The following is a 16,266-nucleotide window of genomic DNA, read 5'->3' on the forward strand; positions in this document are numbered from 1 at the left end:
CATTTAATTGTAGATCAAGTGACATTTTGACCTGTATTATAAGTATTAGTCAGGAAAAGGGATTTTTTTCCTCCTTCTCCCTCCTCCCCCCACCTTTTTTATTTTAAATAAAATTTCAAGGCAGAGCAATGGCTCCTTCAGCTCTTTGAATCAAAGGCTGGGGGAGGAATGAGGCTGAAAAGGAATGTTTACAGTTTGATGAGGAAAGATAAAAGTCTGAACAACTTTTTTATTTTTAATGTGGAAGGCAAAGAGATAATTAAATTCTCTGAAAGAAAAATAAGTCTTTGTAGATATTGTTGAGGAAACCCTTTAACAATTTTCTTCTCTATTTATTCCAAATTATGTGTTCTTAAATTTAATGAACTAAGGTTTGTAAAGTACTTTGAGAGCTTGAATGAAGAGTACTTTATTACTGTGGAGCATGGTTGCTATTATAAAGTGTCAGATTTTGCTATCTTTTACTCTCCTTGTGTAATGACTTACTTGGTGAACAGTGTCGATTTCTTGATTCTACTCAAAAGGAGTAAGTATACTGGAATTTGGTTCTAAGCATTTGGCTTATTCTGACATTTTTAAAACTGGCGTATCAGTTGCTGGTTGCTGCATCTGCAGAAGGTACAAAGAGTTTGTCTGACCTGTCCAGGTGAGAGAGAGCTTACATCACATCATCCTTTTAAACTGCTCTGCTTTTTATTTGTTTTGGAATTTTTCCTTTTCCTGTAGGACTAAAAGAGATTATTTCCCTCCCTCACCATTTTTAAAATCTTATTTAGGCCAAATTCAATAGCCCCTGGGCTACACTAAGGGCTACATTTGAATTAAGATACACATCCTCAGCTATGCTAATTGCTTAAATCAACGTATCTTAAGTCAAATTCTGGTGCCGTCCACACTGCAGGAGGTCAAAGGAAGCACGCTCTCCCTTTGACTTCTTACTCCTTGTAGAAGCAGGACTCCTAGCCCCTCTCAGTTCAGATTAGTGTGTCTTCAGCAGACCAGCTAATTCGAACCTCAAAAGATTGACTGTGGCTGCTTCAATTTTTTTTTTCTGTAGTGTAGACATGGCCCGGAGTCTCCCCTGCCTCTCCTAGAAATGTCTTGTGATGAAAATTTGCAGCCTATCCAAATGACCATCCAATGTAGCAGGCTCAACAAAGTTTTTCTTATTTTTTCCCAACAGACAAACCAGAATGGTCAGCTAGCTACAGAGGACCTCATTCTGTAGGCCTTCTTCAGCCAAAGTTCCCTTGGAGGAGGGTATTTGAGCTGAGGAGAGACTTAAGGAGGGAACCTTCTATTTGTATCTAAAGCCAAAAAAATGTCCCAGTTGCCAGTGAGATTCTAATGTTTCCAAATCCCAGACATTTGGAAGCATTAGCATTTTGTCCTACTTATAAGACTGGTTTTGCTCTCCCTTGTCATTCCTTGGTTACAGACTTAAATCTGGAACGGTTATGCCCTCTCCATAATAAAACCACCCCATCCCGCAGAACTAAGATAGGACTCCAGGCCCTTCCGTTCCAAAATATGTAGCTTCTGCCCACTTATATTAGCCCTCTGAACAATTGTGGTAAGCTATCAAAATGTTCTGCAACCAGCCTACAGGGGGCAGGGACACACACACATACTTTCATTGTGGGACAACTTATTGTGGGACTATGTAACCATTGTGGGACTGACTATGTAACCATGCAGGTCACTACTGACAGTAACAAATTTAGGACAAACTTCTGAAAAATAGAATAAATATATCCCCAAACTGGAGGTTATTCTCCCATGAGATATACCAAACTAGCAACAAAAGTAAACTTCTTTTTTACCACACTGGAGAAGAAGAGTCATAAAAGCAGTTTTGTGAGGCATTCCAGCTCTTGTATCACACACCAAAAACACTGGATTTAAGGATGAGTGGTTCTTTAAATCCAGTCTCATCAGACAAACATTCTTCTTATTCCAAAGTATCAGTCATATGCCCAGGTTAATATACAACTCAGATCTTACCTAAAAATCATGCTGTAGCCAATATTTTAGTATCTAAAGGTTAATTTATAAAAAGAAAGGAAGGTCAGAGTTAAACTGGTTAAAGGAATCAAATACATACATTAGTTGCAAAGTTATTGGTTCAGGCTTGTAGAAGTGATGGAATAAATTGTTGTGTTAAGTCAAGTCTCTGGTTGCTTCCAAATAATTAGAAGGACCTCAGTCTGTTGTGGTACATCTACACTGAATGCTAAATTTGAAATAAACTATTCCTGAAGATATATTCCGAAATAGCTTATTTTGAAATAGAGCATCCACACGACAAGGAAGCCTCAAAATTAGTCAGAGGCAGGCTCCCCTAATGTGGGTGCACTATCTCAATTTAGAGCCCCAGAAAGCACTGGGGAGAAATTACTTAGAATGGCCCTGGTGAGGAGCTATTTCAAAATAGCAGCAGTGGAGTGTCAACACTGCAGCTATTTCATAATAGCTATTTCAGAAGAGGAGTTAATCCTCGTGGAATGAGGTTTACAGAAGTCAGAATCAGCCGCCCGTTATTTCATGTTATTTCAAAATAACGGAATTGCTGTGTTAAACACTCACATTGTTATTTTGGAATAACACTACTTAACAGTACCATGTAGATGCACCCTTGGTTAGAATGCTCCCATTAGTATAAGTCCACAGCTCAGAGGCCGGAGCAGGAAAGAGGCCAAATGGAGATGTTTTCAGAGCCTTTTTCTAGCTTCTTCAATGTGGAAGGAAATCCATTGTTTCAAACAAAGCCCTCGGCAAAACTAGTGCAAAATTACAGGTAAAAGGTGGGAATTTGGAGTCACATGGGCAAGTCACATAACTATGCATAATTTTGTTTGGTCACCACAGTGGCCATTACCTATCCTTCAGATGGAACATCCACAGGAAAGCCCATTCAGTGTAGATGGGGGAGGTCTCCCGTTGGTCCATTAAGTGTCCCTTGATGAGCCAATTGGTTTGACCAGTGCCTTTAAGATGTGCTGACTAACTACCTTGTGGGCATTACCCCAGGAGCAAATGTTTGAAATTCAGGTAGAGCGCCAATACTCAGACGTTTAGATACAAAAAAATGATACTTGCATATAGGTAGCATAATCCTACTCAGCAAATCATAATTTTTTCATAGAAGTTTTACTTGGCCACATTTTGTACAAGATTTGTTGCAAATACATAATAGTGGTTGCATAATTTACATGGTCATGTTTTATCAGATATAATGTCACAGGCTAGTCATGTGATTTAATGGATATGGGCCATGTCCTGCTCTAATTGAAGTAAATGGCCAAAATCTCTTGGCAAGGGTTTACTGTATATTAAATATTTGTAATTATCATGGACCAGGACCCTCCTGTGCTGGGTGCTGTCCGAACACAGAACAAAAAGTTAGTCCCTGTCCCCCAAAAGCAAGAAGACAGACAAGGAAATAATGAGAGAACACTGGTCAGTGGCCTAGACATTGTCCAATTTGTTGTAGGCATCCAGGCAGAGAAGAGTTACCCCAAACCATCCACGAGAATCGTTAATAACTTTGCTTATTGAAAACCTATTCAAATCTAGCCGGCATGTGAGATTTCAAGGAGATTTAACCACGTGGAAAGCTAGAAAGGGGTAAGAGCAAGCCAGTGTTGACTAGCGGGAGAGCAACATCAAACAGAAGTCAACATTTCGAACAGTAATAATCCTATCTTCTTATTATAGTGTCAAGGGACCAACCAAGCGTGCGTCCACGAGTGGTGCTTGGCACTGTGTACACACACAAAGTAGCCAGTCCCTGTCCCAGACAGTTTACAGATTAAATAGACAGGAGGAACACAGGGTGAGGGCAAGTGGAATAGTACACACAGAGTGAACAACGTGAAACAATATTTAACAACTGTTAACTAAAAATACATTTTCTGCCCGGTTTGAAGGAAAATGCATTAATATATTTCACTGTCCTCACAGTTAATATGGCAATTTTCAGACCAAAACAATTTTCAAAGGTCTCAGAGGGGTAGCCGTGTTAGTCTATAACTTTTAAAAAAATGAGTAATCCTGTAGAACCTTAGAAACTAACAAAAAAAATCATATCATATGAACTTTCATGGGCAAAACCCAAAGGGTAAGTTATTGGGAGATTGGGGATGGGGTAAGATAGGCTCTTATAATGGAAGCTAGTTGCTATCTTAACTTTAGAAAAGCTTGTTTAGTCCTTATGTTGGCAAAATTCCATGAAGTTAATGGGAATAATTAAGTCAAAGGGAATCTTGCCTTAGAACTGAATAAACTTTCCTAATGACTTTTTACCTAATGAAATGTTTATAGGCTAACATTAGAGAGACAGTGCTGATTAAGATGCCACAGGTGTGCTTGGCACTTTAGAGATGGGAACCTTTGAAACAGCAGGAAAGAGGGGATGCTGAGTATTTAGCTTTCTCCTTTTTTGAACCTATTGGTGAGATAACAAAAGAGCATTATAATCTAAAGCCCTAAATCTTGGCTCTGGGCCTTTAGCTTTCCAGGCTGACCTTTTGCTACCTGACTTAAGCTAAAAGAGTTCCCTTAGGTGATCCAAGTGTAAGGGAGAGTGAGGTAACTCAACTGAGAACTGTAGTTTTGTTTGTCTGGTGCTGAATACAGCATAAGAGGGAATTCACGTCAATACAGACTCCCTTTCATTTCTACTGATGCCTACATGCCTAGTATCCCAAGTCTTCCTTTTTTCCTTTTTTTTAAATGAGCAGTATCACGGAACAGCTTTTATAAGCAGTAGAGAATAGCAGTTCTAAGTCTAATCCATGATTTATAATGCTCAGGAGCTTAAATGTATACAAAACCCAAACTAACCTTCTGTCCTATTGGATCAAACAACAGTTTACCTGTTGGATCCAGTGTTAACTTAGCCAAGAGTACTTGCAATAATGCTGGCAATATTTAGGGCTGTCTGGTAAGTGGTCACTGTACTGGTCTATTAGCCTAAGTCTGTTACACATGTTAAAATAATAGAGAATGGTTGATGTAATTCCTCTTATTGGACCAACTTCTGTGGGTGAAAGAGACAAGCTTTCCAGTTACACAGTCTTGAAGAAAAGCTCTGTTGAGCTCAAAACCTCATGTCTTTCACCCACAGAAATTGGTTCAATAAAAGCTAATACTTCACCTACCTTCTCTCACTAATATATTGGAGACAACATGGCTGTGACCACATTGTAGGAAACATTTTAAAGGTATGGCATCTTATATCCCTCAAGGTGCACAAATTAACCCTGTTAATTCCAAGTTTTCAAGCTATTGTAGGGCGGTATCTTCAAGCCCTGGTCTGTCACAAAACAGTATGTCTTAAAATCACATACTGTATTGCGTTTTGCCTCCACCTTCAATTCTGACTGGATTTTAGTGGCTTATATCTTGAGAATTATTGGACCAGGTAGAAGAGGAGGAGGAGGAAGGAATTATGAATTCTGATCATAAAGCACTATTAAAGTAAATGGGTGTTTTTGCAGTGACATCAGTGGACATCCATTTTATATATGTAAGTGGCCTGCTTCACTGTATTAATGCAACAACCTCGCAACACCCATTTAACAGATGAGAAACGGTGAACAGAGAAACTACAGCCAAGATCCTCAAAAGTACTGAGGTGCCTTCTTCCCACTGATTTCAATAGGATTTAGGTGACCAAATACCTTTTGAAGATCTAGATCTAAGTGACCTGCCCAAGGTCACACAGGAAGTCTGTGGCAGAGCAGGGTATCAAACATGACTCTGCTCAGTCCCAGACTAGTGCCCTAACCACTGGACTATCTTTCCTCTCATAGCAGGCAGAAACTTAGCACTTGCATAACAGTTTACCTTTACCAAGTGCTCTCTCTACTTCGTAACTAATCTTCCCAGGGTTACGCTGAGTGCCCAAAGGGACACAAGCTTTGTTTTCTTGATCCTGACATCCTCAGAATTCCTCAATGGCAACATAGGCTCAGAAATTCCCAAGTGAATATTTATCCATGTGTCGTCATACGTTTAAGCTTACAGCAGGAAAGGAAAATAGATAGCTAATATAATTGCCAGAGAATTAAACTGAAAAGAGAGAGAGAGGGAGGGAGGTTTTGATTCTTGAAATCTGTAACTGTTCCAGAACTTAGTTCTCATCAGGTGAAGGAAGACATTTAATCAAGAAATAAAGATGTCCCCGGGCTTTAAATGCCTTTGTATTTGGAGTGACTAATAATTGACCCAATCCTTCTCCCATTGAATCAATGGAAAAACTCTCAGGGCACATCTACACAGAAGGGCTAAAGCTGAAATAAGCTACTCAACTTGAGCTACGTCAATTGCATTGCTTCAGTCGAAATAGCTTATTTCAGCTTTTGGCCGTGTCTACACAGCAGAAAGTCCGAGTTAGAGCATTCTTCCTCCGACTTCCCTTACTCCTTGTAAAATGAGGGTTACAGGAGTCAGAGTAAGAAGTCCTCCAGCTCAATGTTATTTTGACATTATGTCAAAATAATTGCTTGCTGTGTAGACATGGACTATGTTATTTTGGAATAACATTAGTCATTCCGAAATAATGCTGCTGTGCAGGGGCGGCCTGTGAGCCTAGGCAAACTAGGCAGTTGCCTAGGGCGCCGCCAGCCCGGGTGCCCGATGCTGACATCACAGCCATTGACGGCCGTGCAGGTGGGGGCGCCGATCGCGCCTTCCGCCTAGGGCGCCAGCTGCTGTAGCCGGCCTTGGGCCACTCCTGCTGCTGTGTAGACACAGCCCCATGTGGAAGTTGAAACCATAATATGAGAAGTGAGATGGGGGTGTCTACTGTTAGAGCACAGTGGTAGATGTCCAGAATCCTGTGTTTTCAAGATTCCAGATTCTGCCACTGAATTGCTATTTGACTAGGGCAAGTCACTTAACTATCCTTCGCTTCAGTTTGCCCATCTATAAAATGGGTGCTAGAGAATATAGCTACCTCATGGAGCCATTGTAATGTTTAATTCATAGTATTTATATATAGAGAGGGCTATAACAGTGGCAGATGAAAAGGACTGCAGAAATGTAAAGTGTATTATTCGACAGAGAAAAACCCAGTGCAGTGCCAGAGAGCTAACAATGCTCAGCAGGTCCAAACTCCACTGGATAAGGTGGGCTTTGCTAACAGGGCATTAATCCCTTCCGTGCCATATCCTTCAATGCTTTGGCCTTTCACTGGTTGCAACATAGCAGATATAGATGGAAGAAAAGAAATTAAAAAGGAATAGGCAATTTCTTAGGATTCATATACCTAGATGGGATATAAATTGTGTGTCAGTTTAGGAGAAGATTTAGGAGATATAACTGAAGTCATCAGAAATGTACACCATGGAAATTACTTCCTGGTGCATGCTTTTAAGATCTCGCTAGAAGAATTCAAATACCGACTAACAACAAAATAAAATGAAAGCTGAGGTGTCCAAACATGAGTGCCGATAGCTAGGCATGCAGTTCCATAGCTAGATGAATGAAGTATGAGTTAATGGTGCTTAGCCTCTCTGAAAATTAAGCTGTTTATTAGCTACCTATGTGTCTACCTTTTTTACTTGCACAGGGCTCTTTCCCAGCGTGAACTTTTCTGAGTCTGCAGATGGACGCTTTTTTTCCATGACATGCTTACCTATGTATTCATTGCTTCATAAATAGACAGCCTTAAACCAGTATTTCATTTATTTGAGCTTTCAATTCCTGTCATTACATAAAGGTTTCCTCAATCTTCTTTTCCTCTTCCTTCTCCTCATTCACTATGCACCAGTAATTTCCATTTTACACAGTTTCTGCCTGTTCTAGTGCCAGATGGCTCTGGTTCTGAGTTTGTCTCTCCTCTTGGGAACAGCTGCCATTGTCAGTGCAAAGAAGGTGTCATGGCTTTGAACCCAACACTGGGACCCAAACATGAAGCTCTATGTGGAGCAGAGCATAGCACTAATGCAAGAAACCATGAAAACAGCACACACTTCCACTCACTACTGTTAAGCAAAAGCCCTTCAGTCAAGGCTCTTTTGCATTTTTCCCAATCACCCGTGTAGAGAAATTTCATGCAAACTTAATTCTGTCACCACCTGACTCCACTTGCCAGCCATGAAGTTCCTCTTTGTGTCATAAACTCAATTAGATGTGTGCATTTCACTTCATGGAAACAGATGTTGAAACAAAGTGTGTATGTATTTCTCTCTCCATTTCTCCCCTTAGATCTAGACACACTGAGACACTCTGTAAAATGATAACAGTAGGAAATATAGTCAATTCTGTCTTTGAGAGAGCCTCCACTGAAGGACAAAAGGGGCTTAAGTATCTGTTTATGAGCAGCAGATCTGATTTTCTGATTAGGCTGCCACATCTTTGAAATCAGTAGAGTTACTCTGGTTTATAATGGTGCTCCAGAGAGCAGAATTTGGTCCTCTGTCTCAGATTGTTTAAAAGTAGTTTCGAGGGTTTCTTTGTGCATGTTTTTGTGTGCCTACCCAGCATGGCAGTTATCCAGCATTATCTTTGGGTGCTGAGGAATTTTAAAGTCATGCTATTTGGCAGCAAATGAAAGAAATGGGTATTAATTTCTCAGTGTACTGGTAGAAACACAGGCACATAATTACAAGGACTGACACCCGGCTACGTTACTATGTGCCACACAGCGTGCAGCCGTTCCTTTTTTAAAAAAATAGCAGAGATTCTCCCCCGGGCTTGACTTTTCTACATTTTGAGTCCATTTGGTTTTGGAGAGAGACACAAGAGGCTTCAGCTTTGAGCAGAGAGCTAAATTATGCAGCTGCGAGGCTGCCAGGCCCTCCAGAATAGGATGCTTCGTTTAGATTTTTCACAATGCTATTGAAGTGCTTATTTTCCTCCTGAAGAGACACAAACAGATGCAAACTTCTGTAAACACTTTAGAAATGAATTCAGTGAGTTTGGCCTCTCAGCAGTGCTCAATAGCTGACAGAAAAATGTCTAATTAGTGCAAGTGGAAATAATAGGGCCACTTGGATTCCTTCCATCCTCCTCCAAGTCTACTTTTCCTAGAAACTCAAAGACCCTTTTGTTTGGTAGGTCACCCTCTCTCAGGCTTTTGTGCTCCAATCTATTAAGGGAAGAAGGAGCGAAAAAAATAGATTAGGCAATGCTCTGTGCTTAAATATATGGTGTGTTCATGAGCATTTAGAATGGATAGTTTGCAGGGTCAGTTTACAGGTGCTTCAAGAGAGGGATTCCTCCATTATGGACAGGCAGAAGTAAAGCATTTGCACACAGGGAGTGGGGAATCCCTTTCAAGTACCAACCTTTCAGCCAACACCACCCTCTGGGTCAGAAAAAAAATGTTAAACTTAAAAAAAAAAAAAAAAACCAGAACGTCATCTTGAAGTATGGAAAACCTGGGAGATAGCAAATATGCTGTTATTGCTTGGAGCCCAGGATCCTATGCGATGCTATCCTATCCTATGCTACCCTAACAATCCCCACCTTGCTTTCTTTATCTCCTGAGAGTTATATAGAAAGCTGTGCATTTAAAAACTGGATAGAAGAGTAAGATCCCTCTGTGGGATCAAGAGTATCTTTATTGATATAACAGGGCTACCCTGGTATAACAAAGCCATCTAAAAGGAAAATCAGGCTCAGTGGCAAAGGTGTCTAACTCTCATGAGGTACATCTACACTTGCAGTGGCGTGTAGCAGACAGACATGTACAGACAGCTAGTGCTGAGATATATAAAGCAGTGTATACGTGGAGAGAGAGTTTAGGTGGGTAGAGTAGTACACCCTACGTGCCAGAAACTGGGGTATATTCCCTACAAAACTCTCTACACACCCAAGCAGGGCCTCTCATCTAGGGTTGCCAGGTGTCTGGTATTTGCGCTCTCTGTCCAGTAAAAAAAATCAGAAAATACCGGACATGTGCAATGTCCGGTATTTTCTGATTTTTCTGGCTGCGCACCGGATGGAAGACTGGTGTGGGCGTGGGGAACGGCTGGGAGTCCCAGCTGGGAGGCGGGGCCGTGATTGCCGCCAGGAGCCCTCAGTTGGTTGAGTGTGAGGAGGAGGGGAAGCCTCCTCCTTGCTCGTGCATCGCCAGGAGCCTGCGCGGGACAGGCAGCAAGTGCCAGGTCAGTCCTGCTTCCCGCCGGCCAATTTGCTCACCCCCCCTTTCCCAGCTGGCTAGTTCCCCCCCACTTCCCCTCCTGATCTTCCCCGGCCAGCCCCCCTGCATCGCCCCCCAGCTCTGCTTCCCGCCGGCCCTTTCCTCTTCCTGATCTCCCCCGCCAGCTCTGCTTCCCGCCCCCCCTTCCTCCCAGCCACCCTCGCGGCCTCCGATCCCCCTCAGTTGTGCGTCACGCCCTGCCCCGTCCTGGCCTGTCCCCCCTCCCCCAATATCCTGCTGCCAGCCCCGTTCCACCCAACCCCCCCCCCCCCCGCCATGACCAGCCCTGCTTCCCGTTGGCCACCCCATCTCCCCCGGCCAGCCCCGTTGCCCCCCCGTTAGCTGTTTCCAGGCCCCCCCCTTCCCAGCCAGCACTGCTCCCTTCCTGGCCGGTCCTTCCCCTCTTCCCCACCCCCCCATTAAGCGTGTCCGTTTTTTTTGGTTTTTTTTTAAAATGACTACCTGGTAACCCCTAGCAGTGATCCAGGTTCTTGGAGTCTTTTTTTGCTCAACAACTTTGGGTATCCCCCCCCTCCCCCCCCACACACTTTTTTTCCTTCAACACAATTTTTTCCTGGTGTTTTTTTTGGGGGGGAGGGGTGTTTGGTATTTTTGTTTCAGCCATCTGGCAACCCTACTCATGTCTACAATGCTATTTTTAGTAATGTAGTGTCCCACTGCCTCTCTACTCGGGGACCCACAGTGAAAGGCTTCAGCAAGAAAAGGTTTTGTACGGGGGGGCTTTCCCTGCTGGGGCTTTTTCCCCCCAGAGTCTTTCCCCACTGGCTCCTCCCTGCCAGAGCTTGTCCTTGTTGGGAGGCTGTGGGAGTTTTTCCTACTTCTGGAGCTTTTCATTGTGGAGTAGCTATGTACCATAGGAACAAGTGTCAATGCAGTCAAGCAGGCCAGCCATCAGGCTTGCCTGGTCCCTGGGCAAGGTGTAGGGCAGTAGGGCAGGCTCTGTGCTCCCTGAAGGGGCAGAGACTCAGGCAGGAGGGCTGGAGCAGCCAACTCTGAGCTCCACCCAGATGGTGGTGCACCCCCAGCTGCCGGCAGCACCTCCAGGAGCACACCGCTGGAGACTCTGGAATACCTCACTCAGAGTTCCTGTGGCAATTTAAATCGCCTTTTAAATCACCGGGCCCTGGGGAGTTGCCCCATTTGTTTCCCCCTTTTGGCAGGAGTTTCTTGTCTTTTACACTTCATCATAAGTGTGGACCTGGCCATTGAATTGGGTACCTACGTACCTTGGAGGATTCGACCCTATGTCCCTACAAGGAGAGTGAGAGAGAAAAATGTGATAAGCCAAGTGCAAATATTGAGTTAGCTGCCTAATGTTTTTTCATTGAAAATTTGCTGATGAGTCAGATCAATTTCTCTCTTCAGGCACGCAGTATCTGATGGGGTTTTGGCGAATGATGCTGCTCTCACTTGCGCCCATTTTAATGCCACTGATTTCAGTGCAGTTACTTCTGAATGACACTGGTGGGAGGGAGAGGAGAGTCCGGCCCTTTTTGGGAGAGAGCTGGACATCCTAGATTTGTCAAACACTCATGGCTCTGCACTTTTCACTGGATAAACAGCCCTTTTCATGCAAGGACCTGACAAAGTTGGGTGAGCAGTAGCATTACTACCCTCATTTTTACAAGACGGGGTAATTGAGCATACAGCAAGGTTGAAGGCCAAAGGCCTGTCTGGAAATAATATTCTGTGATTGTTGAAGTGTAGGAGAGTGGGGTTCCCTGACTATGTCATATTGCAAGAGTGTCTTCTCACTTCCTGAAATTGCCTGTGCCCCCCCCCCTTCTCGCCTCTGTAAGAATAACTCCTTTTCCTTTGCTCTTGACTTTCTCTTGCTTAAGACTGAGAGCAAGTGTGACCCATGGGAATTTTATAGAACAGGATCCAGTTAAAAGATGGTTCGGACAATAAGGAAAGGGACAGAGTAACTTCATTCTCCTCTACATTGTAGGAGGAATGTGCTTCAGGCATGATTTATGAGGCAGGAAAAGAGGGTCCTGCCACGGTTTACTAGTCCTTCATTATGCCCTGCTTCTGAGATAACAATAATCATGAAATATACACGTTCAGGGGTCCAACAGACTTGCTGGGCCCTTGGCAAAGGTGGGGGAGTGGCTCCATGTTCCCGGAAGGGATGAGACTGGGGTGGAAGGAATAAGGGTGGGTGCTGCCTGGAGTGTGCCGTGCCGCACCACCAACCCCAGGCAACCCAGAGTGCACCGTGCAGTGCTCAGACAGTGATTTAAAGGACATGGTAGCACAGCAGCAATGGCTGGGAGCCCTAGGTCCTTTTGAATCTCCAGGCCCTGGGACAGTTGCCCCTTCTTCTCAGGGGGCCTGTACGTGTTTCTGTAAAATGATCACTGGATGCATCTCTCCCCATCACAAGACAAACCATCAAAGGAGGTATGAAATGCCTAACTTCAGTACCTGGAGCTCTTTGCCTCATTGCCCTTTGCTGAGGGCAGGGTGAGAGAGGGGAGAAGTGATTCCCCAACTCCCCTGGAAAAGGCAGGACATTTTGGACCCTAGTTTGGCATGGTTCCCTAGACAACCACAGAGGCTCTGTGCATGCACACAGCTACCCTGCTGGCCTCCTTTCCCCCTAACAGCATGTTCCTTCAGGAGTTCTGGCTGATTCCTCATGCCAGAGAGAAGGATCAGCCACAGAGGGGACTCCAAGGGAGTTAATACTGATTTAAAAATCATTAAAGGTGACCTGCAAAGGAAAAAAACATTGGACTTCTGCCCTGTTTCCTTCTTTGTGATGTATAAAGCAGTGTTTGATCTTGCAGTCTTAATGTTGCATTAATGCCAGTTACTTATACTTGGGGTTGATCCACAGAGAGCTGATTGCCTCTTGAGAGGCTATAATTTCCTGTGGGACTTTTAGGGAAAAAAGGAAATGAAAATCTGGAGGTAACACACACCTCCCATTTAAGCTAATGGGGACTCCAGCAGCTCAGCAGTACTGAAAATTAGGCCACTCATTTGCATTGTATTTGAATATTTATGTATATGCAAATAAGTTGCCTGATTTCTCTCCTCCCCCGGGATTTCTCAAGTTTGAGTTTTCACTTTCACCTCTGTGCCTCAGTTTCCCACCTGCAAAATAAAATTAATGGCACTTACCCCCCCCCCCCAGGGTAAGATGTATGGATAACAACTGCTGTACAAATTAGATGCTGAGCACATGCAGCTGTTGATGACATCAGATGGGAATTGGGGATAGAAGGGGTGTGTGGTACTTCTTAAGGTCAAGCAGTGTAAGAGCCAGACATTACCATTATGGTTATTGTTTTGTTGTTCATTTAAAAGTGTTTCCAAAGCACATAGCTACCATGCTATGAGGAATATATCTATTAAAAAGACAAAATAGGAGGAAAATCTACAGTACAATCCCATAAAACAAACCACCCAACCAGAAGCTTCCATGATAAAAAAAAAAAAATCACAAAGCGAACAGAAACAATATTTATAATAGTGATTAAACAAAGTGATTAAACTATGAACCTTACCAAAATTACAGGAACAAATAATTGCAAGCAGATTGAGAAATGCATATAGTATTTTATCAGACAGTAGATACATATGTTTTTCCTAGTGTCTATTTCTTCGATCTCTGTAAAATTTTATGTCTGCCTACCAGCAAATAAGAAAGAATATCTGGCTGAAAATCTAACCTACGGCAAAGTGTTGTGTAAGCAGCACCATCCAAAAAAGGTTTTTAAGTCTATTTTCTGTAAACAGTTAACTGAATTTCTTTTACCTCTCCTGTTTCTGCCCGGCTGTCTCCTGGTTTTGGTGTCCTTTTCAGGTGTATTTGAAAGCCTCCATCATGGTCAAAGACTTTGGAACAGCAGCTGCTATTGTGTTCCTGATTGACCGATTCTTATATTGGGTGGATGCATCCAGCAAACTTCTTCAGATTGCCAAAGGCCTGCACAAGTTGCAGCCAGCCACGCCAATCGCCCCTCAGGTGGTTATTCGCCTAGCTCGTATCTCTGTAAATTCAGGTAACAAAACTCTTGTTAACTCGCGCTCTCTCCATTTTCTCAGCTCAGTTCTAATTAGGAGCTACTTGACTTTCAAGAGGATACTTTGTCCTATTCTGGGTATGACATGCCTATGATCCCAGTGCCATCTTTTCAAACCTAGATCCCCCCACCCCATGCATCCCTCCCACCTCCTCTTGGCAGCACAAAGGGCCTGGCATAAAGGGTTTCAGAGCCAAAAGCAGGAGAGAAAATTGTGAAAGGGTGTGGAAAATACTAATTGGAGCTTTTGTTCCTTAACAAATCTGGCCTGCTGGTTTCAAACAGGGGTATCTGAATTGCTATACTTCTGACCAAGAGCCTTTTAAAAAGTAGATTAGAATAGTGGCATTTTCTCTACACTGTCCCTGCCGCTTTTTCAGTAGGGCCACTTGACTATACAAACAATGCAGCTGACAGACTCACTAATGTAAATTGGAATTCCTCCCCCCACCCCCATCATTCTTGGAGGATGGATGGTACCTGTTATTTGGGGAGTCAAAAGAGAAAAGTGGCTAAATCTAGCCAGCTTTTAACAATTCCGTGTAAAATACGTGACTTTTGTATGTAAAAATAACAGAAACGGTAATTCCTCTTTCATGACCAGTCTTATTTCTGCCCGGGCTCGTCTACACTGGCCCCTTTTCCGAAAGGGGCATGTTAATTTCACAGGTCGTAATAGGGAAATCCGCTATTTTTCCCCAAGAGAGAATGGAGCGTGTAGCGTGCAGTGTGTAGCAGGGTGTGAAACTGCTCAGCCTGCAATTGACCAGCAGCTCAGGGGCTGTTCCCTCCCTGCTCCCCTGTCCTCTTTTGTGAATGATGGAGCAGCCCAATCTCCTCATCTTCCTCTGTCTGAAACAACCTCTCTGTGCTTGTGAGCAGTCCCTGGGAGCAGCTCCCTACCCCTGTAAGATGGGATCAGGAACCAAAGCTGCTGGAGAACAATCTCCTCCTCTCGCCACCTACTAGCTGCCACTGTGTTCTGTCCTTGGAGGACATCCCCTCAGAGCCGGGCAGGAGCTCAACCCTAAGGACTAGATCATACCTGTTCAACACAGCCCTACATTAAGGGAAGCATGGAGCACCTCAGGCAAGACCAGGCCTTTTAACCTGCTTCCCTCATTGTGACAAACTATCTCAGCCAACTAGCCAATGAAGGAGCACCCACCGACTCCTTGCCCTCCTTCAGGTGCCTCCTCTCTGCTCCTCATCTCAGGCCACGTCTCCACTTGCGGTCGATATTCCAGCAATCCTTTTTGCAGTAGAGGTTTTTGCACACAAAAAAGCAGTGTAGACAGGGCCATTTTGCACAAAAATCCCCTTTTGCGCAAGACCCCTTATCCCTCCAAAAAGGAGGTATACCGGATCTTGCGCAAAAGGGGTTGTGTTTTGCACAAAATGGCCCCGTCCACACCGCTTTTTTTTGTTTTTTGTTTTTTTGTGCAAAAACCTCTTCCGCAAAAAGGATCGGAAGAGACTATGCAAATGACAGCGTGAGAAATGCTAATGAGCACTTCATTTGCATTGCCTCTGCCAACAAATTCCTGCAGTCTAGACACAGCCTTACAGTGCTGTTAGCTACTCCCCTGGTGGAGGTGGTTTACACAGAGTGCTGGGAGAGGTCTTTCCCAGCGCTCGTGCAGTGGCCATACTTTCGATTTAAAGCACTGCTGTGGCTGTGCTTTAAACTTTTAAGTGTAGACAAAGCCTTAGTGTTGGCAGAGTGGACCTGTAGAATTGTATATAATTAACTCAGCATACAGGATTTTCTAAGTACAAAGTAGTGCAAGTATTAGCTACAAAGACCTCCTCATTTTACCATTTCTGCAGCATTTCAAATTCTATGCATGCAAAATTTCATGTGGCATTCAGTATACACATAGGTGTAATTTATTACCTGACGACTAGTTGTCTAGCTGTGAGTGTTTATCAGCCATCCTAATTTCAGAAATGTACTTTGATATATAATATAATTAAAAGCACTTAAATATGAGCAGTGACTGCATTAGGAAGATGGAGACAAACTAGAATAGAATGAATAATTCAGTCCCCTCT

At 43.5% G+C, this 16,266-nt stretch overlaps 1 protein-coding gene across 8 annotated transcripts in view; it reads left to right on the forward strand.

Moving 5' to 3' along the window:
* Positions 1-16,266, forward strand: part of ALPK1 (alpha kinase 1) — a 91,802-nt gene that overhangs the window by 55,672 nt on the left and 19,864 nt on the right. For all 8 annotated transcript variants that reach the window (XM_025182706.2, XM_006119264.4, XM_075929736.1 and 5 more), the window contains one exon: positions 13,992-14,190. In XM_025182706.2, the coding sequence (XP_025038491.2) occupies positions 13,992-14,190 (199 nt within the window). The remainder of the gene's footprint in view (positions 1-13,991; positions 14,191-16,266) is intronic.

Source organism: Pelodiscus sinensis, chromosome 5 (genome assembly GCF_049634645.1).
Source record: "Pelodiscus sinensis isolate JC-2024 chromosome 5, ASM4963464v1, whole genome shotgun sequence".
Lineage (NCBI taxonomy): Eukaryota > Metazoa > Chordata > Testudines > Trionychidae > Pelodiscus > Pelodiscus sinensis.